This window comes from Diabrotica undecimpunctata, chromosome 3 (genome assembly GCF_040954645.1).
Source record: "Diabrotica undecimpunctata isolate CICGRU chromosome 3, icDiaUnde3, whole genome shotgun sequence".
In the NCBI taxonomy this organism is placed as follows: domain Eukaryota; kingdom Metazoa; phylum Arthropoda; class Insecta; order Coleoptera; family Chrysomelidae; genus Diabrotica; species Diabrotica undecimpunctata.
The window spans coordinates 26,881,460-26,908,423 of NC_092805.1; the positions used below are offsets into that span (position 1 = coordinate 26,881,460).

General features: G+C 32.9%; 1 protein-coding gene across 2 annotated transcripts; it reads right to left on the reverse strand.

The window, feature by feature from the left end:
* Positions 1-617: 617 nt before the first annotated feature.
* On the reverse strand, positions 618-21,147 carry LOC140435527 (retinol-binding protein pinta-like). Of its 2 annotated transcripts, none has more exons than XM_072524272.1 (7): positions 21,001-21,147; positions 19,128-19,278; positions 10,993-11,152; positions 4,261-4,516; positions 4,021-4,131; positions 1,992-2,094; positions 618-966 (listed from the first exon to the last, which is right to left on the reverse strand). In XM_072524272.1, exons 2-7 carry the CDS (start codon positions 19,273-19,275, stop codon positions 818-820), a joined length of 927 nt encoding a protein of 308 aa, XP_072380373.1. In that variant the 5' UTR covers positions 19,276-19,278; positions 21,001-21,147; the 3' UTR covers positions 618-817. The 2 variants fall into 2 exon arrangements, with proteins under 2 accessions (XP_072380373.1, XP_072380372.1); XM_072524271.1 differs by lacking the exon at positions 21,001-21,147 and adding an exon at positions 19,607-19,624.
* Positions 21,148-26,964: the final 5,817 nt, after the last annotated feature.

Genomic DNA, 26,964 nt, shown 5'->3' on the forward strand with positions numbered 1-26,964 from the left:
AATGGAAGATGCAAACAATTTCTAATTTATATTATTGGCATAAGCTGTAATGTGGCATAAAAACTACTTAAACTATCATTAGTGAAGCCTTATCAGTAATTCCAGGTATTCGTTCAAAGAAGGTATTCTTTTTGTGTCAGGCGATAACTTGTATAGAAAACAATAATCACCTTTAAATTACTGTTTACATTAATTTATTTCGTGAAACATTGAATTCTCTCGTTAATCACCCGTGTATAATTAACAATACTCGTGTGGCATATATACCGGCGTTTTTTACGCACAAAAAAAGTATAGTATAGTATATAGTGAGATTAGTGGACACTTATTTTACAGAAGATTTTTTAAAAGATAATGAATTGTTGACGGCATCTTAAAATATTAATTTTTTTTATTTATTTCAAAACAAGTATAGGGTGACGCCTATGGTTTTTTGACCTGTTGAGGATTTGCATACATAATGTGCTATCAATATGATGGAAAAGGACTATAGCTTGGAGATTCATATTTTTTAATCAAGACGACAACTTCTTCAAAACTCAACATTTGAATAATTTATTGGTCTTCATCTAAAGAAACTTAAAAAAAAGCACTTAGTAAACAAAAAAACTACAGAGCAGCTTTGGTGATTTATTATGTCACATACAGAAGTACAGAAGTAGTATTATAACAGATATACATTTATAAACTTGTAGTATTCTAGTAGTTTCTATTTGGGATTGACTATGCCGTTACATACCAACATATGAATAGACAATATAAATTTAATTTAATATAATGAAATAAAGAAACTCTAAAACTTCGTTTATTGTAACATTTAGTCAACATCGAGTTTCTTAAAATTTCCGTAAAATCCAAGAATTTCGTCGTTTACATTCTTCGTTGGTCTAACTTCTTCATTCACCCTTAGCGTTTCTCTTCTATCGAAATAATCCTTGTGTATTTCATATCTTTTAGAAAACAGGTCTGCAAAAAATATATATAGTTAAATTTTTTTTTATATTTAATACATCAGAGCCTCATTATAACAAGAAGGCGGAGTTTGACAATTTATTAGGATAACGAATATGTTGAGAGAATTATGAAAGATGAAATTTTCCAAATTTTTTTAAGAAGGTTTTTTGACTGAATTCATTATCAAAAAGCTACAAATTCTAATGCTCAGCGTATTAAATAATATAACATTTTATTTATAGAAAGTAGGTACAAAGGATAATAAATACAGATGTAAAAGAAAATATAAATAAAAGTTTTAATAATAGATAACAAAACATTCCTTTGTTTTCTGTCTCTTCCGCGGTCCGTTATTCTACATAAGGATATGGTGACGTTCGGACGTTGGATTGACTGTGATTGACTTGACTCTATTTTAAACTTTGTTAAGATACTTCCCGAAGCAAATTAAATATATAGAAAACCTTAATAGAGGACTTAAAACTAAAAGCTGACTTAAATAGATGTTCCTTAGCATGGACAGTATTTGGAAGATTACAAACAGTATTTAAATCAAACTTACCAAATAATTTAAAGGCAAAAACTTTCGATCAGCATGTGCTGCCGGTACTGACATATGGAACTGAAAAATAGGCTTTAACAACAACATAGTCCACAAATTCCAAGTGACTCAGAGATCTATGTAACGGAGCAATATTAAGCTCAGCGATCTCAAGTTTAATGAAAAAATAAGAAGACGAACAAAAGTTACAGGTGTAATCCAAAAGATTGCTATGTTAAAATGGAACTGGTCAGGACACATGGGATTGAAGAGAACCGCTCGAAGAAGCGAATTACTGAATGGTGACCAAGAGCAAACAAGAGCAGTAGATTCAGACCTCAAACCAGATGGACTGATGATATCAAGCGAATGGCTGGCCAGCTACTAGATATGTAAGGGTGTAAACTATTAAATGGCTTCAGCTGTACATAAAAAAAATAGAGTTAGTATGACAAAATACATATTAAATTATATAATGTGTATTATTTAAACCTACCTTCTAATTCATCTAAGCATTTTTCATTACCGCCATAATCCATTGGTAATATATTTTTATCTATGGAATCAAGAACAGATTCATAGTCTTTGTGCAGATGTATCTATAAAAACAAAGAATAATCTTCTTAATTACAACTCCCTTTACGTCACACTCAATATATAATTTTTGTATTAAGGTTATTAATTTATAAAACGTATGCCTTCAAGTTGTACCAGCGGCAATTTTATATCTTACTAACTACTACAGGTAATATAAAAAGTTCACAATATTTAGCACTACCACCCAAAAATTACATGAACGTTTAGTTAGTTTTGTATGAAACTGAAAGAAAACTAACAACTACCACTAGTAGTACTTATTAATAAAGCAGAAGGACGGACACATAAGATGTAAAGTTTACCAAAAACTGACACCTACCAACAGATATTTATACTCTGATTCATATCACTATCCTGCATAATTACCTTAAGTCATAAAAACCCTGATTACAAAATCCGAAAGACTGACAGACGAAGAACATAAAAATAAAAAAAAATCGTAATATGAAATCAGCGTTAAAGAAACGGTTTCTTAACATACACAATCTAAAAGACCCAGAATACTTAAAGAAGAATTGAGGACTCAACAGAAGACGAAAATCCGTTTGCAAAATCCATCCAACCGTATGTAAAGGATACAACAGAGAAAATAGAATAATTACTACAGCACAGAAAATATACAACAAAGACTATATTTAATACCGACAATAAAATCTCAAGTATTTTACCATCAGCAAAAACGAAAATATCGTTAAAAAATCAAAGATTATAAGAGATTCCATGTAAGGCATGTGACAAATACATACAGAACATACAAGAGACCTAAACCAAATGCTAGCTAACATTGAAATTAAATTAAAACTTGAAATCAAAGAAGCAATAAACATTGAAAAAATTCCAACAAACTAAGCCAAAGAGGTGATGCTCAAGTCTCATAATAACATGAAAAAACGGCGTTGAAAAAAATACAAAAATAAATTAGGAAAGGTTGTCGACAATTAGCAATGCCTACTCACGTTCAGGATCAGTCTGCCAATTACAAGAAGCGCAGACTAGCTGAAGAAGCGTTTCTACTTGACATGGCAGTTGTAAAGATTAAAAAATCTTTGATTTAGAAAGCAGTAACTTTTATGTAACCCTGTATAAGGAAACTTTTTGTACCAATGGAATTCTCAGCATCAGCCCGTATATATACATTTCAAAGGCATCTATTCTTTTAACTGTTTCAAAGTGCATTGTTTAACTTTCACAGCCTTACAGTAAAAAAGATTAGATTAGATTAGAAAAATTATTCTAAAGAGTGGGAAGCAAATTTAAAAGTCTCAAATCCTAGCAATATAGAAGAAACATGAAAAGAAATTAAAGGTCACATTTCAATAGCAGCAGAAAAAATAATAGGGTATAAAGTAATAAAAAGGAAGAAATAGTCGGAATAACTCTCTTCGATACCGAATGATAGCGAATTAGGTGAACGGCAAATTTAAAGCCTCTTAGTAAAACTGTTAAACGACGCTAGGAATAACCTTTTACTCCAACATGCATTTACAGTTTACCCTTGAAAACCACTATCTTTTTCACTCTTTCGTAGAGAAAAGACGTTGTTTTTTATGCCAAAAAAATTTTTGTAGTATACGTGGAAAAAATATTAAATAAGAGCTCTCGGTTTTTAAGACAACCTCCAACGACGATCTAACACTTGTTTTTCTTGTACAATAAATAAAATACAATAAACGATTTTATTTAGTAGATTTGATCATTATCAGAAAATATTATGAAAAACCAAAAACACTAGTTTATTTTGAACTGGTCTGTTTATTATTTTAAGATTTAAATCAGTGCCTGTTACAACCATTGTAATTGGAGTGCTCGCATTTGATTCAGCTTTTATTTATGAATCCGAACAAAATTAAATTATCTTGTATTGTCAACTACCTGCATTTTTTTGTTTTTTCGTGTATTGAAATAAAAAAAAACATAAATTGACTTACCTTTTTGGCCAGTTTTGGAGAAAGTATAGATTTTATCATAATGATAACCTGATCAAAAAATCTGGGAGCGTTGATAATATGAATTCCATTTACACTTGTGGTCAAAGCTTTCTAAAATACAAATTATTATTAATAAAAAATATGTTTTTAAAATGCGACAAGTATAAGGTACTACCTATATATTTTTTATGTTAATTTTTTCTTATAAAATCTAGATAAAAACTCCAGAAATTGACTTACCTCACAGACTGTATAGCAACTTCTGATAATAGACGGTGTAACTTTGCTGCAATGTGCTAGCTGGCAATGCTTTAGATCGACGATTACGGTGTGCCCTGCACATAAATCTTCAAAAAATCTTACGTCGACCATATTTATCACCTGACAAAATGCTGCTCCAGGATCGAACGAATATGGATCTTTTAACTCTTCTTTTAATTTCACAATTACAAGTCGAGTATAATCTGGGAGCAACTTTGGAACTGGTATTAAATAACTAAAACAAGTTCAAAATTAGTAAATATAACCAAATGTCGTAAACAAAAATAAATGTTTAATACATCCTTCATATACGGCTGATGACAGTCTTTCCCATGCACAAATTTTGTAAAACACGATTTATGATCAATATAATGTTTTTTTTTTTAACACAAAACGATATGAATCGCGCAGTGTTATTAGTGGATATACCAAACACAAGAAATATTAAGTTAAATAGAATTGAATAACTTAATGTCTTTTTAATAGGTTAAAATTGTTGAGATTTTTTTAGTAAAAACTGTTTTGGGATCATAATCTTGTTTCTTCTGTTTGAAGGATTTTTGAGCATAGCATTAAATATTCGGCAAATTACATTGTGTATCTAACTTTTCCCAATAATTTTTTCATGTATTACTGCACAGGATTTTAACCAGGTTCTTGAGATTGGTGTAAGGATATGTGTTCCACTTTGCAGTGTGATTTAAGCTTATTTGAGTTTTGTTTGTCGGTTGATCTGCTTTTTAATTTCCGTAGATACCTGTACGTAAAGTTACCCAAATAAAAGCCGATTCCTTTCCTAATGATCGGAATGTTTTTATTTCGTTTGTTATGGTCTGCAAAATAGGATTGTTGGTATATATTTGTTTCAGTCCTAGTAACGCATTTAATGAGTCTGTTATTATAATGCACTTCATTGTTCTACTTTTTTTTTCGAATAAGATTAAAGCTCCCAAAATATTCGTCTGTAAGTATACCTACTGCAGTTTGTTGGTATCGAATTTTTTTTTTAAGTGGTAGGCAGCAGCGTGACCATTGGGAGTTTTAGAAGCATCAGTAAAGATTTGCAAATAGATAAAATAGTGGTCTAAAATTATAATAATTGAGTTGATTTCTATAATTGTGAGCTTTATTCTTTTTATGAGGAGAGTTTCTAGTCCTTTTGTTAGGAGTAAGACCAATGTTGCAGATGTGGAAGAATACAGGATGTTGTTTTTGGGATGTTTTGTTTGCAATATAGTTCAAAGACAGTTGCTGTCGTCTTAAATAATACTAACAGAATTAGTTTTAAAAACACCCAGTGCTAATCTCAAAGTTGTAGATCGAATACTGTTTAATTTTTTTAAGTGGTTTTGCATGCAGCATTTAATGAGCGATTTGTAAAGAGTAATTAATATTTTATGATCAGCACTCCAAATTTTATTGGATACTATTTTTAGTATATTTAGCATTTAATTTAATTATATGAGTATATTTAATCTCTTTTGGCAAAAAAGCTGTAGTTTATTTATATGCGAATTCCAATTTAAAATACTCTCAAAAGTTATACCTATTTAGAAAGTTTATTATTATTGACTGTTCTAAAGAAAAATATTGATTGTTTGATAAGTTAAGAAATGGGTTTTATTTTTATTAAAAATAATGTTTTGTGTTTTTTCAGTAGAAAAGAAAAATTCCGGTTTTATCATCCAATTTGAAGCCTGTTTAGGAAACCTTGTATAATTTTTGTTGCTGTCATTATATTATTTGATTAAGTATAAATAACAATGGCACCTGCATAAATACTAGTTTTAATAGGTGTTGTAATTACATCCATAATACTAATGGAAGCAACTAGGAATAAAGTTGGGCTAAGAATCGAACCTTGAGGGATTTCATTGTCCAATATCTAAACTCTTCTCCATGCTTTAACTCCAATGGATTTTAGATCATCCTCTATGTTATCTTGATACCTAAGTTTTGGTCTTCCTCTGGCTCGTCTTCCCACTGGTCCTCTTTGGTCGAAAATTTTTCTGATCGTTGCATCTTCATCTCGCCTAATTACATGTCCTATCCATCGAAGGCGTGCTAATTTAATACATTTTACAACGTCAGGTTCCCCAAAACTTCTACATAACTCAAAGTTGTAGCGCCTATGCCACAAACCCAGTTCTTGGATTCCTCCATATATTTTCCTTAGAATTTTTCTCTAGAAACATTTAAGCAATTCTTGGTCGTTCTGTGTAAGTGACCACGTTTCAGACCCGTATGTTAAGACTGGCCTTATTAGTGTTTTATATATAGTAACTTTAATTTTTCTGGGTAGTTTTGGGGCCATATGTTTTTTCAAGCCATAATAGCACTTATTGGCAAGCACTATTCTTCTTTTAATTTCTTCGCTGACATTGTTGTCTTTGGTCAGCAGCGAGCCCAGGTAGACGAAGGTGTCCACACCTTCCAGTTCCAGATCATCAATCATAAGTCTAGGTATCTGGTTGCCTGATCTAGTACAATGCATATCTGTCTCAGTCTATTTTTACAATGGAAGGGTCTGGAAAAGTCGTTTTGGATTCTAACTGCACTCTCTACGCCTGTGAGTGTAAGTTCCGTTAGTTAAACAAGATGAAGCGGCATTTGAAATTCCACCATAGCCTGTATAGTCTACCATAACCAATTTTTCCAATCGCCATAATGTTTATAGAATATAGTGCCTACATGCTTTATCGTAGACTTGGCTTTTATAGAAAAATATTTCTTTTAGTTTTTGGTTATTTGCAAAAGCTTTATTAATTAAAGTCTGTAGTGCAACGTGATTGTCTAATATGGATCTACCTCTTCGAAAACAACTTTGGATGGAAGTAAGGAAATTATTATTTTTTAAGTACCTTATAAGGCGAAGGTTTAATTTTTTTTAGGATCTGGCACATGCAACATGTAAGAGAGATACGTTCCTAGAGGTAGAGTTTTCTTTTGGTTGTTTAGACTTAAAAATGGGAATGATACCTATATTACTTGATACCAGAGGTCTGTATGTTCATGCTTTAGGAAACAGGTATTATATCAATCTAACAGAATTAATTTGGCACCGAATGGTAAGTTTTTTTCTGAAGACTGGTAGAAAATCATCTCGTCCTGCAGATATGTTTTTTAGATTTGAGAGAGAGAGAGAGAGAGAGAGAGAGAGAGAGAGAGAGAGAGAGAGAGAGAGAGAGTTATAGTAGCATTTAAGGGGTTATCAGAGTTTTTAATGGTGGTTGTAAAAGCTTCTATGTTTTTATTCTATGTGAGGGATTCGTAAGAAATACATTTGTTGCTAGAATTTTGTTAATAGATGACAGCTAAAGCTTCTGCGATTGTATTTTTGAAAGTAATTAATTTATTATTGTGTGTTAGTGTGTTAAGGTGTTTATATGTCAGAGGGTATACTTTCGGATGGAGGAATAACCTTGGAGGGTGTTAAAAGAAATAATTATTGATACTTACTCTCTCCAGTTTCTTAAAATAAAAAGATATAAAGTAAATTTTTACAAGCGTTGGTTTTTTTAGGTCTATTAAAAGTATGATTGCTAGAAGACAGAGCATATGTGGTTCTAAATTGTTTCACCAAGGTACTGGAGGTTTTTTGCAGAGCTTCGTTTTACCTATATTTTATAGAGCTGTTTCTATAATAAACTTAACTTAATATTAGAGTTAATATTATTACCTATATGATTGTTTTTATTTTGAAGGTCGACTTGATAAGACGATCAATTTGCAGTCCTTAATTTCCAGGATTGATAAATTGGAAATTTAGGAGATTGAATTTCATTTCATGATATGCAGATAGGAAAGTGATTACTGTCATTTAATGATTTTAAAGTATTCCACGTGAGAAACGTTGATAAGGATTGATTACATAGTAATGAATCTATAGCATAAAAACAGCCGTTATAGGAGTTACATCTGGTAGGTTCCCCTTTATTAACTAATAGTAGATCAGAATAGTCAATAAGATGTTTCATTAGATTACCGTACTTGTCTGTTTTAGTGGTTTCCCATGCAGGATAGTGACACTTCATATACCCTAAAATTATTTTTGGGTGTTAAATTTAATCAAGAAAGTTATTTATTTCTTGTAAGCCTAGCTCGTCAGGATGTGGTAAATAAATGTTGCATATGTTTTCGGTATGTTATACTCACTACTACAGCTTCGAGATTGGTACTTAATGCAATTGGCTTAGCTTCTAGGTCTTTACTTACAATAATATCTACTTCGTCACTGGCCTGCTGTGCTATTCTGTTTTTTAGAAAACATTGATAATGTTTCGTGTTTTTTCAGTAGAAAAGAAAAATTCCTGTTTCCTGTTTAGGAAACCTTGTATAATTTTTGTTGCTGTCATTATATTATTTGATTAAGTATAAATAACAATGTCACCTGCATAAATACTAGTTTTAATAGGTGTTGTAATTACATCCATAATACTAATGGAAGCAACTAAGAATAAAGTTGGACTAAGAATCGAACCTTGGGGGATTTCATTGTCTAATATCTTGGATGAGCTTATAACACCATTTATTCTAACTTTAATTGACCGAGTATGTAACTTTAAATGCCATAATTTTTCCAATCGCCATAATCTTTATAGAATATAGTGCCTACATGCTTTATCGTAGACTTGGGTTTTATAGAAAAATATTGCTATTAGTTTTTGGTTATTTTGAATTGAAGTCTGTAGTGCAACCTGATTGTCTAATATGGATCTACGTCTTCGAAAACAACTTTGGATGGAAGTAAGGAAATTATTATTTTTTAAGTACCATATAAGGCGAAGGTTTAATTTTTTTTAGGATCTGGCACATGCAACTTGTAAGAGAAATACGTCCCTAGAGGTAGAGTTTTCTTTTGGTTGATTAGGCTTAATAATGGGAATGATACCTATATTACTTGATCCAGAGGTCTGGATGTTCATGCTTTAGGAAACAGGTATTACATCAATCTAACAGAATTAATTTGGCACCGAATGGTAAGTTTTTTTCTGAAGACTAGTAGAAAATCATCTAGTGCTGCAGATTGGTTTTTAAGATTTGAGAGAAAGAGAGTTATAGTATCATTTAAGGGGTTATCAGAGTTTTTAATGGTAGTTGTAAAAGCTTCTATGTTTTTCTTCTATGTTAGGGATTCGTAAGAAATACATTTGTTGCTAGAATTTTGTTGATAGATGACAGCTAAAGCTTCTGGGATTGTATTTTTGCAAGTAATTAATTTATTATTGTGTGTTAAGGTGTTTATATGTCAGAGGGTATACTTTCGGAGGGAGGAATAACCTCGGAGGGCGTTAAAAAAAATAATTATTAATACGTACTCTGTCCAGATTTTTAAAATAAAAAGAAATAAAGTAAATTTTCATAAGCATTGGTTTTTTAGGTCTATTAAAAGCATGATTGCTAGAAGACAGAGTATATGTGGTACTTCATTGTTTCACCAAGGTACTGGAGGTCTTTGTTTTACCAATATTTTGCTGTTTCTATATTAATGTTGTTTAAGGACTTAATATTAGAGTTCATATCATAACTTGGATGATTATTTTAATTTTGAATGTCGACTTGATAAGACGATCAATTTGCAGTCCTTAATTTCCAGGATTTATAAATTGGAAAGTTAGGAGATTGAATTTCATTTGATGATATGCAGACAGGAATGTGATTACTGTCATTTAATGATTTTAAAGTATTCCACGTGAGAAACGTTGATAAGGATTGACTACATAGTAATGAATCTATAGCATAAAAACAGTCGTTATAGGAGTTAAATCTGGTAGGTTCCCCTTTATTAACTAATAGTAGATCAGAATAGTCAATAAGATGTTTCATTAGATTACTGTACTTGTCTGTTTTAGTGGTTTAATGTTAGTTTAGTGGTTTAGGTTTTAAGGTCTTATGCAGGATGGTGACAGTTCATATACCCTAAAATTATTTTTGGGTGTTAAATTTAATCAAGAAGGTTATTTATTTCTTGTAAGCCTAGCTCGTCAGGATGTGATAAATAAATGTTGCATATGTTCTCGGTATGTTATACTCACTACTACAGCTTCGAGATTGATACTTAATGCAATTGACTTAGCTTCTAGGTCTTTACTTACAATAAGAGCTACTTCGTCACTGGCCTGCTGTGCTATTCTATTTTTTAGAAAACATTGATAATTTCGAAGACTGATATTGGCTGATTTAAAATGAGTGTCTTGAACACATTAGGTATTTGGGCATAATTCATTTATTAAAAGTTTTAGCTGTCAATATAATGTTAACGGTTTATTTTGAATACATTTTTCACATAAGACGAATAGAGTTTTCTTAGAGTCAGACAAATCTAAACAATTGACTATTAACCCGGGAGTGCACGCGTCTCGGTCATTTCAACAGGGTTTTTTCAAAATATCATATAAAAGGATTTTTAGCAGAGATAATTATTTGCAATCCTAGGATTGCTTATTTAGGATTATCCTTAATTATTCACATATTTTTATGACAGTTTCGATATTTACGTCGAAGAAAGTAAGTAATTAAATCTTCAGTTGTTCTCACCCGGTGCTTTCCAAAAGAGCGCGTGTCATGAATAAATTGTTAGTTTGGACTGATAAATTATTATTAGTAGTAGTAGTAACTATTTGATATTCTTCTTAGTAAATTTCGGTAAGTAGTGATAAAATATTTATTGTGGAAATTCTTTTTAATTAGAAATATTTCTTATTTACTTACATGTAATCTTTAACTTTTTGCATCCGTTTTGATAAAGGATGCGACTCGTGAAAAATATCATGAAACAAAGACCTCATCGTGAAGTACATATCAATTTTGGGTTTTGCATTTTCAACACTACCACGGCCCATCATAAGAAACGCCCTGATTTGTTCATCAGCTGCAAATATAAAAAATATTTAAAATATTATTTCATTTATTAACAGCAGCTAAAATGAGTTACGTCATGCAGGGTGTTGAAGTAGGAAGAACATATTTAAATATTTTTGATAAAATATAAAATTATACACCCACTGGCACGAAAAACAGAACACTTGCATTTTTAAAATAAAAACTTAAAAAATTAAAATTTTATTTCTCTTAAAACTTTTATTATTATAATAACGTGAACACAAACGAAACAAACTGTTTTAAGTAATTTCTAATAAAAATTTAAATTTTGAACAAAGAACTGTTTTAGTAGATAATAATTTAAAAATTAAGGAAAAAACGTAAGCAAATGTTGTAACAAAATGACGCTCAATAATTAGTGTAAACTTAAATCATGTGTCCGGACAAACTGATTTTAATCATGAATGTTTCCTCCACAGGCTCGAATTATTGCCTGAATCCTCCTTGGCATGCCTAAAATCAAGTTCCCATTCCTCTAAAACGACTTCTTGTAACTGATTCAAAGTTAAAAGGGGCACGAACACAACTTCGTATCCTTCGCCCAAGCATGTCCCAAACATGTTCAATTAGGTTTGTGTCTAGACTAGATGCTGGCCTATATATTACAGGAATGTTTTCTTCATATAAAAACTGTTGAGTGATTCTCTCACTGTGCGTTTCGGCATTATCATGCATCAGCACAAAGTCATTTTCAACAAAACCAGCATAAGGCACAACAAAATCTTTGAAAATTTCATCAATATACTGTCGCCAAAGTGACCAATCACGACACAGATTTCACTTTAACCGGTAAAATCACAAAGCTCGTTATTAACTGCTTTATCATTGGCCTCCCGGCGAAAGATTGCTGCGAATTCTCAAACATTAAGTGCATAAAAGACCAGCACATCTTTCGATCGGGATCTAGTCGTCATATACTACTAGCTCCGCTAGATCTTGTTGGTCTGGTGTCGCTACCACACTACTTTGAGTTTTATTATTAATCCAGTAACCCAATATCGTCGAAGACGTCGAATAAAAAAAGGCTTCATCCATTTTAGAAGATAAACTTTCGAAGCACAATAACCGGCGTGTTGACTACGAACGCTTCCTGCCAGTAAGACACGGCCTTTTGAAATAGAAAAGACAGTGGTCTTAGAACTATTTTAAACTGTGTCGAACTGACCAAAGCGTTCTTTGGGACCTGTAGTGGTAAAGAGTGAATAAAGGTCCCAAGTGGGCTTATAATTGCTTTTCTGAGCAGTGGTCGAGCTACGATAACGCTTCTTCACCAGAAACCCTATGCAAATAGTAACCGTCCTTACAGGATCGAAAAATACTGTTTATGAAAGGTAGTGACACGAAGCGACGGGCAGTAGGAAAAGTCGACACTGCCGGCATTCTTGTGTCTCTCTCGAGGAGAAGGATGGCATCTCTGTGGAACTCGAGGCATATACCACGCAACAGAATACTAACATAAACATTTAAGTCATTGTAAGAAAAGTCATTGTAAGAAAGCTCGAACGGTTAAAGTATTCCGATTGCTGGTGTCCCCTAGAGTGCTAGAGGCCCGAATTCAGGTTTAACTACACGAGCACGAGGATGGAACCAAAGAATTTAAAATCCTCCTCAAGAGCGGCGGTTGTAGAGCGTCAAGAGACCCCAGAGAACCTACAGGACGCTACGGCCCTACGAGAATACCTAGCAGCTGTTAGCGAGCCTCTCGAAACGATGTACAATTCTGTACGTACCTCTAGAGAAATTCCAGCCCACACCATAATTGAGGCCCCCTTAATAGCCTATCCTAGGACTGAAGGTACATTCTGCAAAACGCTTATGTGGTCTTCGCCATACTCTCTCACGGTCATATGAATACCGCAAGTTAAACCTGGACTCATAGATAAATAAAACGTGTTTCCAATTATTTACAGTAAAATGAGCATAGTTTCTGGCAAACTGAAGCCGCGTAACTAGATGGCGCCTGAAAATTTGTAGGCCTGTTGCAGGTGTGCGACTGTTAAATTTGCTTCTCCAAGCCTTCGTCTAATTGTTCGTTTACTTACGTTAGTATTCCGGAAGTACCAAATTTGATTTTGAATTTGTACAGCGGTGACACGACGATCTCGTAGACTTTGTAAGAGAATGAAGCGATGATCACGTGCACTAGTTCTTCGTTGGGGACCGGTTCCAGGTCCAAGGTCTAGTGTAAGCTCTGGTTGCCAAGAAACGTGTACAAATACGGTGGGCAGTACTATTGGATATTTGATACTTTTGAGCAACATATCGCTCATTTCTTCCGTCTTGAAGCAACGCATCAATATAAGCCGCTGTTTCGTGATTTACAACCATTATTCTTGAGATTAACAATGCAATTCAACTTCAAATTCTGTATGACACTTAATTCGACTTTACAGTTTACTCACTTTATTACAAATTACTTAAAACAGTTTATTTCGTTTGTGTTTACATTAATATAATAATAAAAGTTTAAAGAGAATTAAAATTTTAAGTTTTTATTTTAAAAATGCAAGTACTCCGTTTTGAGTGTAGATGAGTGTAGTTACAACTAAATGTATGAATAATTTTGAATTTTAATGTACCTATAACATTTTATTTAAATGTAACTCATTGTACTGCAAGTAATGATAACATCTGACTGGTGGTTATTAATACAATTCTATTATATCCAATCATGACAGGAAAACTCTTTTGTTGGTAATTCAACAAAACATCAATAAAAAAACCCTACCGGTACAATAAATATTTATTCTGTCCACACATCACTCAATTTCCAATCCTGTTATACAATAATACATGATAATTCATATAAAATAAATGTTTCCATTACTTATATAGTGAGCGTCGAGTATTATTCTTGTCTTAAGAGAGGTAAGTTGCTGTTATTCAAACAATATATTGACATAATCGTATATAACTAGGGACGTAAATAAGATAAAAATAATTAAAAAATCCACAAGGAAAATAAATTCCTGCAGCTGGCTGTATACCATGTATCACAAAAAGAGGTTTTAATCTTTGTATGTAGGTATATTTAAAAAACCCTTAAAAGGGCTACATAAAAAAACAAACGTTTTCGGAATAATAATTCCATCATCAGGTTAAAAGCAGGTTAACATGCCTGAGCCACCAAAATATTAGGGTAAAACCCTTTACAAAAATTGAAGTTACCAAAAAATGTACATGGTAACTGTTACCAGCCGAAGTCCGTTTGAAGAGGTTTACCCTCCGGACGCTGGTACTCACGTGAGGCATGGTTATATGTTGCCTGAAGTTAAATCTAATAAAATAATAAACATCATTCATTTTTAACAACAACATGTACATTTTTTGGTAACTTCAATTTTTGTAAAGGGTTTTACCCTAATATTTTGGTGGCTCAGGCATGTTAACCTGCTTTTAACCTGATGATGGAATCATTATTCCAAAAACGTTTGTTTTTTTTATGTAGCCCTTTTAATGGTTTTTTAAATATACCTACATATAAAGATTTCTTCTTTATGTGCCGCCTTCTACCAAAGGTTGGCGACCATCAAACGATAGGTTTCTCTGTTTTGTGCCGCATGTATTATGTTCACAGCTTCTGGTATTTGAAACCATTCTTTCAAGTTTCTCAGCCAGGATTTCTTCGTTCTGCTCAAACCTCTTTTACCTTCAATTTTGCCTTCCACGATAAGCTGTAGCAGACTGTACTTATCATTACGGAACACATGGCCAATGTATGACGCTTTCCTTCTTTTATCAGTTGTTAACAATTTCACCTCTTTACCCATTCGTCTTAATACCTCTGTGTTGGTCACTCTGTCTGTCCAAGGTATTTTCAGTATGCGTCGATACAGCCACATTTCTAGAGCCGCTAACTTCTTTATAGTTGCATATATACAAAGATTTAAACCTCTATAAAAATAATTCTTATTCTTAGTCGACCATGCTTTCTTAATTTAGGATGGAGCTTTTGGGTTTTCAAATGTTATGTGTATTTTTACCATTTCTGAGTCCACGATTACTTCGTTGACAGTCAGGTTTTTAGTATAAACCTGCTCTTGATATCCTTGAAAGTGTAATTTTCTCTAAATATTAATTCAAGTTTTTGTCATAAAAAAAATTGTGTCTATTGAATGGATTAACCCTTTCGTAAAAAAATGATATATCAGCTAATTATCTCTCTGCAGTGGCAAATTGGAGACGGAAATCGTGTTACTCAGCGTATGAATAACTTGACTGTTATTCTATATGCAACAGAGTGACCATTAAAATATAAGTAGTAGCTACTGAAACCATTGAATCTTCTTACTAGATACGATACAAGTTTATATTCATTAATTTTGTACTAGCACGTAGTTCTTTAAAATATGATTTGAACAAGAATTACTAGAATTTAAATTGAACAGTGATTCAGACCAAAACTTTTATGCCAAAACAGAAAAGAGGTACAAATGGAAAAATATTTCCAAAGCTATGATCAGTGCCAATTCCTAGGTAATGTATTGTTCTAAAACTATTTTTTTGAGGCATCTTAATGCAGTTACTATTTTTATTGATAATAAGAAACAATTTAAGATTAAAATAGGTTTATTGACGTTTCAATTTCCACTTCAAAAATCGTTCTCGAAATACAAATCATTAATAAATTAAACAAATTTTGTTTTTTGTTACTTGGTGAAAAGTTTTTCTATCAATTTAAAATATGACTTATTTATATTGACAATTGAAGCATATATTATACATTTTAATTGCCGTGATATTGTCAATATTGCTGAGTTGCGTTCCTGGGGCAAGTTTATTGGAAGATAGTTCATTTGATTACATGAAATCAACTTTAACTTGAGAATATTCGTCGAAAAAATCGTAGCATGTGATTCGTATTTACAAAGAAAAACACATGCTACGATAACAGTAAAATTCTTTTGTTGGTGAATTCATAGTAAATCATGAGGAAAAAATTACGAAAGAAACCTCATAATACTATCCAGACATGGTAAGTATTTGTTCTTACATTTAGTTTACTCTGATGGTTTATTATCGTCAACTTCAGCAAATAGAAATCGTAGGCAGTCTGCTTATCTTCCTTTTTGAATATGTCTCATTATTAGTTCGTTAATCTCATTTCTTTGTCTTCTGATCAGTCTCCATATTTCTCTTTGTGTTCTGTAGTCGTATTCCATCTGTTTTGAGAAGCTCTCCCAGTATTTACATGTTATTTTTTTTTACTTAAGTATTTTCTTTTCTAAACTATGGGATTTTCTTTTTTAATATGTTACTTTTCGTTACTTTGCTCTTTCTAAATGTTTGTATTGCTGCGTTGTTTATATTATTTCTAATTTTTTACCAGATTTTCTCGATGTTATTGTTTCTATAACTTTTTTATCCGCCCTTTTTTCTCAGATATTTTTTTTCTCAATAATATTTTAATTTTTTCTGTTAATAATGTTTTATTATTTTTTTGTTAAAGAAACATTGTTTTTATTTAGTTTCTTCTTTTTTACTATATCACGTTAGTTGATACAGCTTTTTATATAGTTTACTTAGCCATTTGTACGTATCGATTCCTACTTAGAATATAAATTCTTCTTCCTTAGCTATTCCCTTTTCAGAAATTACTGTTCCTTAATCTTCGTCGCCACTTGTTTCTGTCTATCGGGTCTTCTTCACGTAAGCCTTTCTTTCTCAAGTCCTTCTATCTTTTTCTTTGTTTTCCTCTATCTCTCCTTCCATCAACTTCTAACAGCCCTATCCTTCGTCCCACATAGTTTTTATCTCTACATCTGACATAATCAAACCATTGCAGTCTTTGTTCTTTTTTTTGAGACTGTAGTCACCCTAGCTGTTGCCCTAATCAAGTCGTTTTTGATCCTGTCCCTTTTAGTGTTACCCAACATCCACCGTAACATTTTCATTTCAGCTACCTCCTTCTTTTTTTCCTGAATCTTCTGTAGAGTCCAAACTTTACCGCTGTACACCAATGCAGGTCTCACCACACTCTTATATATCTTTTCTTTTAGACCTTACCCGATTTTTCGATAACAAAGTACCCCGCTCATTCACTTTAAGTTAAACCGACCAGCCTGTATCCTGTGAGCAATTTCTCGATCTAGTCTCCCATTTTACTTTATGTAAGAGCCAATGTATTTAAATTCTCCTACTTGTCCTATTTTTTCCCTAAACAATTTTATGTCTTCAACCATTCTTCTTCTCTCAACCACATATACTTCGTTTTCGACTTGCTAACCTTAAGCCCTTCTTCAATAGCCCTTCTCCAACACTCCAACTTTTTCTCCAAAATTTCTTTGCTTTCTTCTACTAACACGATATCATTAGCAAAGAGCATTGACGAAGGAGCTACCTTCCTTACTGTCTCTGTCAGTATATCCCCAACAAAATAAAACAGGTAAGCACTGGAAAACTTTCGATCAATTCGACAGCAGTCCTTAGTTTGGTGTACGCTCCCTCATACATATCTTTCACGAGCCTTACGTATAGCTCAGGAAACCATTTATCTCTCATACATCTCCATATCTTCAAAAATGTGTCTACATATCAAATAAAGCTCTCTTTTCTTCTCGCTCTATTTCTCTATTAACTGTATCAATGTAAAGTAGGCATCCGTTGGCTGCCTTCCTGGCATAAACGCAAACTGTTCTCCCATCGATGTCCCTCTACTTAACCTTCACTCTACATTCTCTCCCAAATTTTCATTATGTGTGACATTAACTTTATCCCTCTGTAGTTCAATAATACCATCACACTCTCTACATGCATCCTTTCTTCGTCATATTTCCTATTCAGCATTTTCCACAAAATATCAACTCCTTCCTTTCTTACAGAATTCCAAACCTCCAGAGATATTTCATCAGGTCCTACTGCCTTATCATTCGTCATCCTATTTAACGCCTTGACATTTTCATCTCTCCCTATTCCCGATATTAAATTTTTATTTGGGATCCCGTATCCTCTGTCTTTCCTCTGAAATTCTTCATTAATCAACTTTCTTAAGTACTTATACCATTTTTCGTCTACGTCTGCCGCACGTAGGTTAAGGCCTTTGATAACTTGTCAGTTGCTTTAGCATTGCAGTATAACCTTTTCATCCCTTGGGTGTTTTGAACTCATCATAAAGCTGTGCAGACGATCTTTCCCTAGCAGTGGCTACAGTACGCTTTGTTTTTGCTACCTTGTATGTATACCTCTAGTACCTCTAGTATACCTCTTTTTAGCCTCTTTTTTTTATCCCCATCCTATCCCGAAACCTTCATGAACTCTTTCTATTCCCGCTCTTTCTCTACCAATATATCCATTGAAATTACTTCCAATAAAACACTTTTTGTCTACAGGAATCTCAAGCATCTCGAAATCAAAGGCCTTTCAAAATTCTTCATTTTCCTGTTCTTTACACCCTACTTGTAGATTCTAGGCTCATATGATGTCCACGTTGGTATTTCCTGTATTTAGTGGGACACTTATTCTATCATTTCTTTTGATTACCCTTACAAAATGTTGCTTTCACTCGTTGATCAAAATAATACCTACTCAACTTCTGCCGTGACTACTTGAACTACTATAAATTAACTTGTATCCATCTCCAAGATCTCTCGACTTATTACCCTTGACATTGAGAGTTGCAACTCTCAGGACTAGCTTCTTTGGCCCCTTTTGTCTAAGAGTTAGCCCTAGCTTACTTTTTGCATGGTTTAGGAGAATTTGCAACTACGTGTTGCTTACGGGAAACGCCCTAGCCTGTAAACTGCTTTCTATATTCCTTCTTTCCATAGTTTTAGCAAGGTTTTTACTGCAAGATGCCCTTCCTGACGCAAACCCTCCTTCTTTGTCCGGGATTGGGACCAGCAATGATAGTTACAGAGCTACCCAATTCACCAGCAACTAACAGAGGCAGCGATCTACTTAGAATAGAGATAAGCACTAATAATACTATACAGAACTTTTACAAACAAAAAATGTTTGATTCTTACCTAATTGTCCAGGTAAATGTGGCTGTGTTTTAAGCCATTCTTTTATAGCTTCTATGTTCTTTTTTATTTCACTAGGAGTTGTTCCAAATACATTCCAAACTCCTATTTCGGTTTGTTCAGTCAAATCTTGAAAATAATCAGTTTTCATGATCTAAAAAAAATAAAAGTTAATACTCAGCAAAAAAACAAATGAAAGTAATAAAACATTCAAGTTATCTACTACATTTTCTATTTATTTTTAAACAAGGACTTTTTCTTGCGTACCTCCAAATCTCTCTTTACTCCAAGAGGGTGTAAATTGTACAGTATTGTCGTAACAGAAATATTGTTTGGTTATACTTAAACCAATCCTTGATATATATTATACACTTTTTACAAACCAAAAATTATCAATACTAGATTTCTGTAAGTATTTGTAGATACTTTACAGAAGGGGACTTGGAAATTCCTAGATTACGCACTTCAAAACGAGTACCTACCTTAACTGAGTCTGGACCTGACTTAAACAAAAAGAAAATGTACAGGTTGTTACAACAATTTAAGAAAGATTATGATTATGAATCCGTCAACATATAGATATTGCACGGGATATAAATTGCACACGGCCATGCGCTATTATGTCGTTTTAACGACAATAACGAGAGAGTCTTATTATAAACTTTCTATGTTCATTTTATAGAGTTAGCTAATAAAAGCCTATTTATTATTAAGGTCAAAAAACGTAGAATTTTCTTCTTCAATTTTAAAGAATGAGCTTACGATTTGCATTGTTAGTTTGGTCAACTTAACTAACTTAGGTGGGATCCCAAAGTCCATCATTGCATTATATAATACAGTTCTTTTCACACTGTCATAGGCTGCTTTGAAATCGACGAAGAGATGGTGTGTATCTATGTTATTTTCTAGTGACTTTTTTAGAATCTGCCTATGTGGTTGAACTTGATGTGTAGTTGACTTTCCAGCAGTAAATCCGCATTGATAATGACCAACAATATCCCTTGTAAAATGTTTAAGTCTTCCAAACAATACATTGCCGAAGAACAGTGTAGTGCCTCTATAGTTCTTACACCCCAGTTGATCACCCTTTTTATGCAACGGACATATTCCCTTTAGCCACTCTTCTGGTACCAATTCGTTTTGCCATATAAGTACTATTAATTTTTGGATTGCTGCAAAAAGTTGATCACCATCTTTGTTATACATTTTCCAACAGATTTCATCGATTTCTGGGGCTTTATCCAGTCTTTGAGTTTTAGAATGGCATTAGACACTTCTTCTCTTGTTGGGTCTTCACTATGTAGCTGATGTTGTAGATTTTGTTAATTGTAAATATATAACCTTCTTCAATATCGTTTATATTTAGATGTTCGCTGAAATGCTGTGTCCATCTGTTAAGAACTGAAATTTTATCATGTAGAATTTCACCGTTACTGTCTTTACAATTTTTTAATCTTGGTTTAAATTCTCGACGGCTATTATTTAAAGATTTAAGGATTTTAATGAATATTATACATAATTATTAAAACGTTTATAAAGAATCAAACTGTGATAATATTATGTTTCTATATTCCTTGCTGCATCGAACAGAGTAAAAGTTATCTTTAAAATTCATGCAAAGAGAAAAAAATTATATTCTTGTTTTTATTGAATCTGCTTCTAAACAAATCCTTAAGTGGTCGGTGAAAAGCACAGTTACCTTGTTTCCAGTAAAAATATAAAATTATTATAAAGATGCAAAAGAAAATATATTTAAAATAATGTTTATCATATAAAAAGTAATAATTCCATACTCAAAAATACATCATGAATACTAAAAACTTACTTATAAAACTATAAAACTACCAAACACTAAAATATTTAAAAATATACTTACAATAGTGTAGATGGTCACACTAGGAACTAAAATATTGAACAAGTTTGGTTATCTTTTATGTTGTTAAAATGTAACTATCAAAGGTTTACATTTATTGTTAAATGCCTCGATCAATGTAAAATCATGTTCACCTCCGACAATTATGTCAACATTTGCCTTGAATTTGTAAATAATTACAGATTCGCAATAGCACTTGTAGATATTATTTGATCGAAAAACATTATGACGTAGCGTGTTATAGATACCTGTGCATATGTTAAAATGCAGACGATGTGACAAAGTTGAATATTTTTGGTATACGTAAACATAAAAATTCATTACTTGGCTATTCTTAAATATACACAAACACTTTATTTTTTTACATAGCTAATGTTAAAGTGTTGCTATAACAACTGTTTTGAGTAGATAAAGTATCACTTTAACCGCAAGGGGTAGATAAAGTAACACTTTAACAGCAACAGTAGATAAAATGTTTTAACTTTTTTTTTATTTTTTATTTTATTTTATTTTTTAGCTTTGTATCCTCCACTCAGGTTTTTTAGTAAGGTGGTTAACTTGCTGAATTTAGAAATGTCATAATTTTCATTCACCAACAACGTACGCTTCAGCATCGAATAATACGACCATAATGACGATGGCATCGCTTTCTTCGACTTTTCAGAAAAATACGCCAGAAGTATTTTTTCGCTCAAACCATTAATATTCTTAATGCTTTTCCACTTTTTAAAAGACTGGTATTCTTTCTCATACATCATCCTAGATTTTTGTGGCAACAATAAACTTTCTGCTTCCAACGCTGCATTTTCTACATGTAATGGCAGGTTTTCCTTTTCTTGTGTCAATTCTTTTCCGTCCATTTCGTATTTATTCACTTTGTACACAAAACGCAACAATATTCTCCGCAAAAACCAAAACGTAACTTTTGTTTGACATTTGTTGACAGAGTAATTCATATCCCTAGCAACGGAGCAACACAATTGCGATGTTTGTGCTAAAAATTACAATTTTCTTTGAAATTCTATTTTTCACCTGAACTTGAACTCTTGCTATAGAAAAAAATGTTGTATCGCACACGACAATAAAATCGCATTATCTTCTTGAGCATAATTAGCGTCTCGACTGACGTCTCGACGCTAAAAAACGCTCTCGAAGAGAAAGTACAATTTTATCGTCTTGTACAATAAATAACTATTATTTTTTTCAGTTTTACATTTTTTCATCATTTTTAAAAATTGTAGAGCAATGAGTAGGAAGGGTAATATATACAACACAATTATATATGCATTACTTTTACTAAAAATGTGCAGCTATTTTGTCTAAACTCGCCTAAACATTCAAACGCATATTAAAAATAAGCAAAATAGCACAAAATATTAAATACAAACATTAATATTTAATACATATTTATTTTTCACATAAAAACAGATGAAATCTAATCCAAAAATTGATATTTTAATTAAAATTGTTTATTTCAGAAATCACCCAAGTGCGCTTTTTCAACTTTCGAAAAACTAAAAGAACTAGTTTTAGAACTAAAATTTAATAAAATAATTATATACCAACCACTTTAACAACACTAAACACGATCATCATCAATCAGCCAGTCCCGTCCACTGCTGGACATAGGCCTCCCTCAGTTCTTTCCAGTGTTCTCTACACTGGGCCGCTTGTAGCCAGTTTCCCGCTACTCTTTTTATGTCGTTGGTCCATCTAGTCGGTGGTCGTCCTCGGCTTCTTTTATAATTTCTGGGCCTCCATTCCGTAATTCGTCTTGTCCATCGTCCATCTTGTGTTCTGGCTAAGTGTCCTGCCCAGTTCCACTTAAGTCTCGTGGTTCTTTCGATGACGTCTTGAACTCCTGATCTTTGCCTGATTTGTCGGTTTGTTATGTTGTCTCGGAGGCTCACATTCAGCATTGCACGTTCCATGGCTCGTTGTGTAACTCTTAGTTTATTCGCAGATTTCTGCGTGAGTGTTAAAGTCTCTGCTCCATAAGTTTGTACAGGCAAAACACATTGGTTATAAACTTTTCGCTTGAGACACATGGGAATTGAACTTTTTAGAATATGGCTTAGTTTGCCAAATGCTGCCCATGTCAGGCCTATTCGCCTCTGTATTTCATTTGTTTGATTGTCTCTGTTTATTTTGATCTCGTGTCCCAGATATTTGTAAGTGTCTGTTTGTTGTATGGTATTATTGTCGATAGTTATATTTCCACTCATTACGAGATTTGTCATAAGTTTAGTTTTCTCAAAGTTTATCTTTAATCCTGCTCTTTCAGACAGACTTTTAAGCGAATGTAGCATAGAAACCGTATCCTGTAAGTTATCTGCGATTAATACGACATCATCTGCAAACCTCAGATGATTTAATCTTTCTCCATCTATATTGATGCCCATATCTTGCCATTGGGTGTTCTTAAATATTGACTCTAGAGCTGCCGTGAACAATTTTGGTGAAATATTGTCTCCTTGTCTTACTCCTCGACCTAAGCTGAATTTTTCTGTGTCTTCGTGTAGTCGTATACTTGATGTAGCGTTCTCGTAGATGTTTTTGATTAGTGACGTGTACCTGTAATCTATTCGGCTTTGATTTAGGGCTTCCAGTACGGTTTCAAACTCTACAGTATCAAAAGCCTTCTCGTAATCGACAAATGCAAGAACCAGTGGTATGTTGTACTCGATGCATTTTTCAATTAAGATCTTTATGGTGTGCAAATGGTCATTTGTGCCATATCCTCTCCTAAAGCCTGCCTGTTCTTTGGGCTGATAGAAATCTAGTTTAGGTGTTAGTCTCTTTGTTAAGATTTTCATAAAGAGTTTATACATATGTGTCAAGAGGCTGATGGGTCTATAATTTTCTAATTTAGTAATATCACCTTTTTTGTGTAACAAGACTATCACTGCATTGTTCCAGTCTTTAGGAATCGTACCCGCATGTAAGCATTTATTAAACAGTTCGCTTACTGATTTTAATAGAATTTCTCCTCCTGCTTTTATTACCTCAATAACGAGTCCATCGTCACCAGGCGATCGATGGTTCTTCATTTCCTTTAAAGCTGATCTTACTTCTGACACAGTAATGGGTAAAAGTATTTCCGATCCCTGATTTATGAGAGTCTTTACTCGTGTCGGTAAATTTTCTTGTGATCTTTGGCTGGTATAGAGGTCTTTATAAAACTCTCTAGTTATTTTCAGAATGTTTTGTTTATATGTTGTTGCCTTTCCGTCTTTATCTTCTAGCTTGTATATTTCTTTTTTACTTTGTGTGAGTTCTCTTTTCATTATCTTTAAACCTTTGTTCTTTTCTACTGTTTGAGTAATTACATTAGTATTATATCTTCTTATATCTCTTCTAATATCCGCTGAAATTCTTTTATTTAGTTTTCTATATTCTTCTTTGTTTCCCTTTTCTTTCTCGCTTAGGTTTTGTCGTATTTCCATGAGAGCTTTTGTGTCTTTGCTAATCTTTTCACTTTTGGTGTAATTTTTCTTGCAGAATTTGAGTTGTGCGTTTCTAACCGAGTCTGTAATTAATTTATTATGATCGTCGATACTTAGAGGTTTGGGATTATTACTCTGTAAAGTTTCTGCTATATTTTTATGTACGCTTCTGGCTGATTTGGTGAATTCCAAACTATGCGTTTGCCACTGTTTATCATCTTTGCTCTTTCTTTTTGTAGGTTTATCGTTATTCTAGCTCTTACTGGTCTGTGGTCGCTTCCTACTGATAGTTTATTAAGTACAGTGACATCTTGAATAATTTGCTTTTTGTCTGTTATTATATAATCATATTCGCTCTTAGTTCTTCCATCTGGACTAACCCACGTCCATTTTCTACTCTGTTTCTTCTTAAAAAGGGTGTTCATTGCATACAGTTTGTGTTGCACACGATACGTTTACTTTAAACAAATTTTTGCCGGAAACTGATAAACGAATTTGATTGCCTACGACTTGCTACGCTAAAATAAGATTTTTCTTAAAAAACCCATAATTATTAAAGTCAAGTGGAAAATACCATAAAACGGCCAGAAGCCTTTGACATGTGGCTTTATCGCACAATGTTCAGAATCTCTTGAATACAACACATTACAAATCAATCAGTAATAAATATCATAAATAGAGAGTTATAACTTATAAGAACGATTAAGAAAAATAAGACCTCGTACCTTAAAAGGCCACCTAATGAGAAATGACAAACATAACCTGCTATGATTAATAATATTATATAGGAAATTATTACATATCATCCATTCTATCTGTGTAGCTGTTTGGAATTCAGGAAAATGGCCATCTGATTGGTGTACCTTAATTTTTATCCCGCTACACAAAAAGGGAACTACTACCAGATGTAAAAACTACCGCACTCCGTCACTAATAACACATGCTAGTAAAATCTTGTTGCATAATATAATTAAAAACAGATTAAAAACTTAACTACATTATCAAATACTTTAGGAACAAGCGGAGTTTGTAAAGAGTAAAGGCACACGGGAACAAATCCTAAACCTGAGACAACTCATTGAAAAGTCTAGAGAATTTCAAGTTCCTATGATTATATGCTTCGTTGACTACCAAAACCATTCGATTATGTAAGCTGGATAAATCTGTGGTCCATTTTAATAGAAATGGGCACAATAATGCACCTGGTGACACTTATTAAAAATATATACCAGTATAATATAGCAACAATACGACTAGATCAGAAGTTCTCAATCCAATTCAAGACCAAGAGAGGTGTTAGACAAGGATGCGTGTTGTCACTTGACTTATTTAACATTTATGGTGAACATGTCACCATAAAAGGATGGCTTTAGATGGATGGGCCAGTGGAGTAACAGTGGCTGGTAGTAAAATTTTCAATTTAAGATTTTCTGATGACACTAGACGTTGAGCAGGAAATGAGGAAGAAAGTTTTATTCTCCTACGAAGAGTTAAGTACAAAATCAATAATGATGCTCGACAGATTCCACACTATTCAACTGACTAACATGCTACAGGAATACCAGATAGTGGACAGTTTTTTCTATCTCGGGTCTAGTATAACTGACGATGGTTACTGTAAAGAAGAAGTTCGGAGATGTATTGGTGTGGCAAAAAATGAGATTATTCGCCTAACTAAAGTTTGGAAAGACAGATTTTTAAAAATATCAAAATAAGACTGGTGAATGCCCTTTTATTCTCCATTTTTCTATTCGGGGCAGAGACTCGGACATATCTTGGACAGCTCATAGAACAAACGTTTTTGATCTAAACCAACTCGAGATTAAAAAAAGGCTCTCCAAAATATGGTGCAACGTATTCTGCAATTTTTTGGTCACGTGGTTCGTAGAGGTGACGATAGTTTAAAGAGATTAATTGTTTCTGGAAATGTTCCATGGAGAAAATCAAGAGGATTAGATGGTCTGACCAAATTAATAATTCGGCTAAAAACTCATTCTGCGAAGCTCTCAGAGCAGCTGAAGATAGAGAAAAATGGATAAAAATTATAAGGAATATTTTAAGAAATCACGATCCTCGTTAATGGTGAAATGACAAGAGAAAGAAATGATCAATAATTGAAAAGAATATAGAGGGCGGAACAGGAGTAGGCAGAAAGCCATGTCATGGCTTCGCAATATCAGAACTTGGACAATCATGAACGTTCAACTGTTACTAAGAGTGATGCAGAATAGAGAATATTTTGATGTAGTGATCGCAAACCTCCAGTAATGGAGTGCACCAGAAGAAGAAGCAATAAAAAAGTCCAGATAGATAATGGGCTATAAATAATGGACTCGTTCATATCCAAGTTATAAAATTTCAACTAAAAATTAGCGTTTCTCTACTGAGAAATTCTAAGTATAGTCAATATTAATATACACTTGTAGCAAAAACCCCCCTCATACACATGATGTCCATAAATGTCATAAAAATAAGTGTCACAGGAGCTTTTAAATGGTGTCCATTAATTGTCATTTAAGAA

Coding starts and splice junctions, on each gene's coding strand:
- LOC140435527 (XM_072524272.1), bottom strand. CDS start 19,275: ATGAAAACTGATTATTTTCAAGATTTGACTGAACAAACCGAAATAGGA. Junction 11,153..19,127: donor ACATTTACCTGGACAATTAG/GTAAGAATCAAA, acceptor TTATATTTGCAG/CTGATGAACAAATCAGGGCG. Junction 967..1,991: donor ATGCTTAGATGAATTAGAAG/GTAGGTTTAAAT, acceptor TATTTTTTGCAG/ACCTGTTTTCTAAAAGATAT.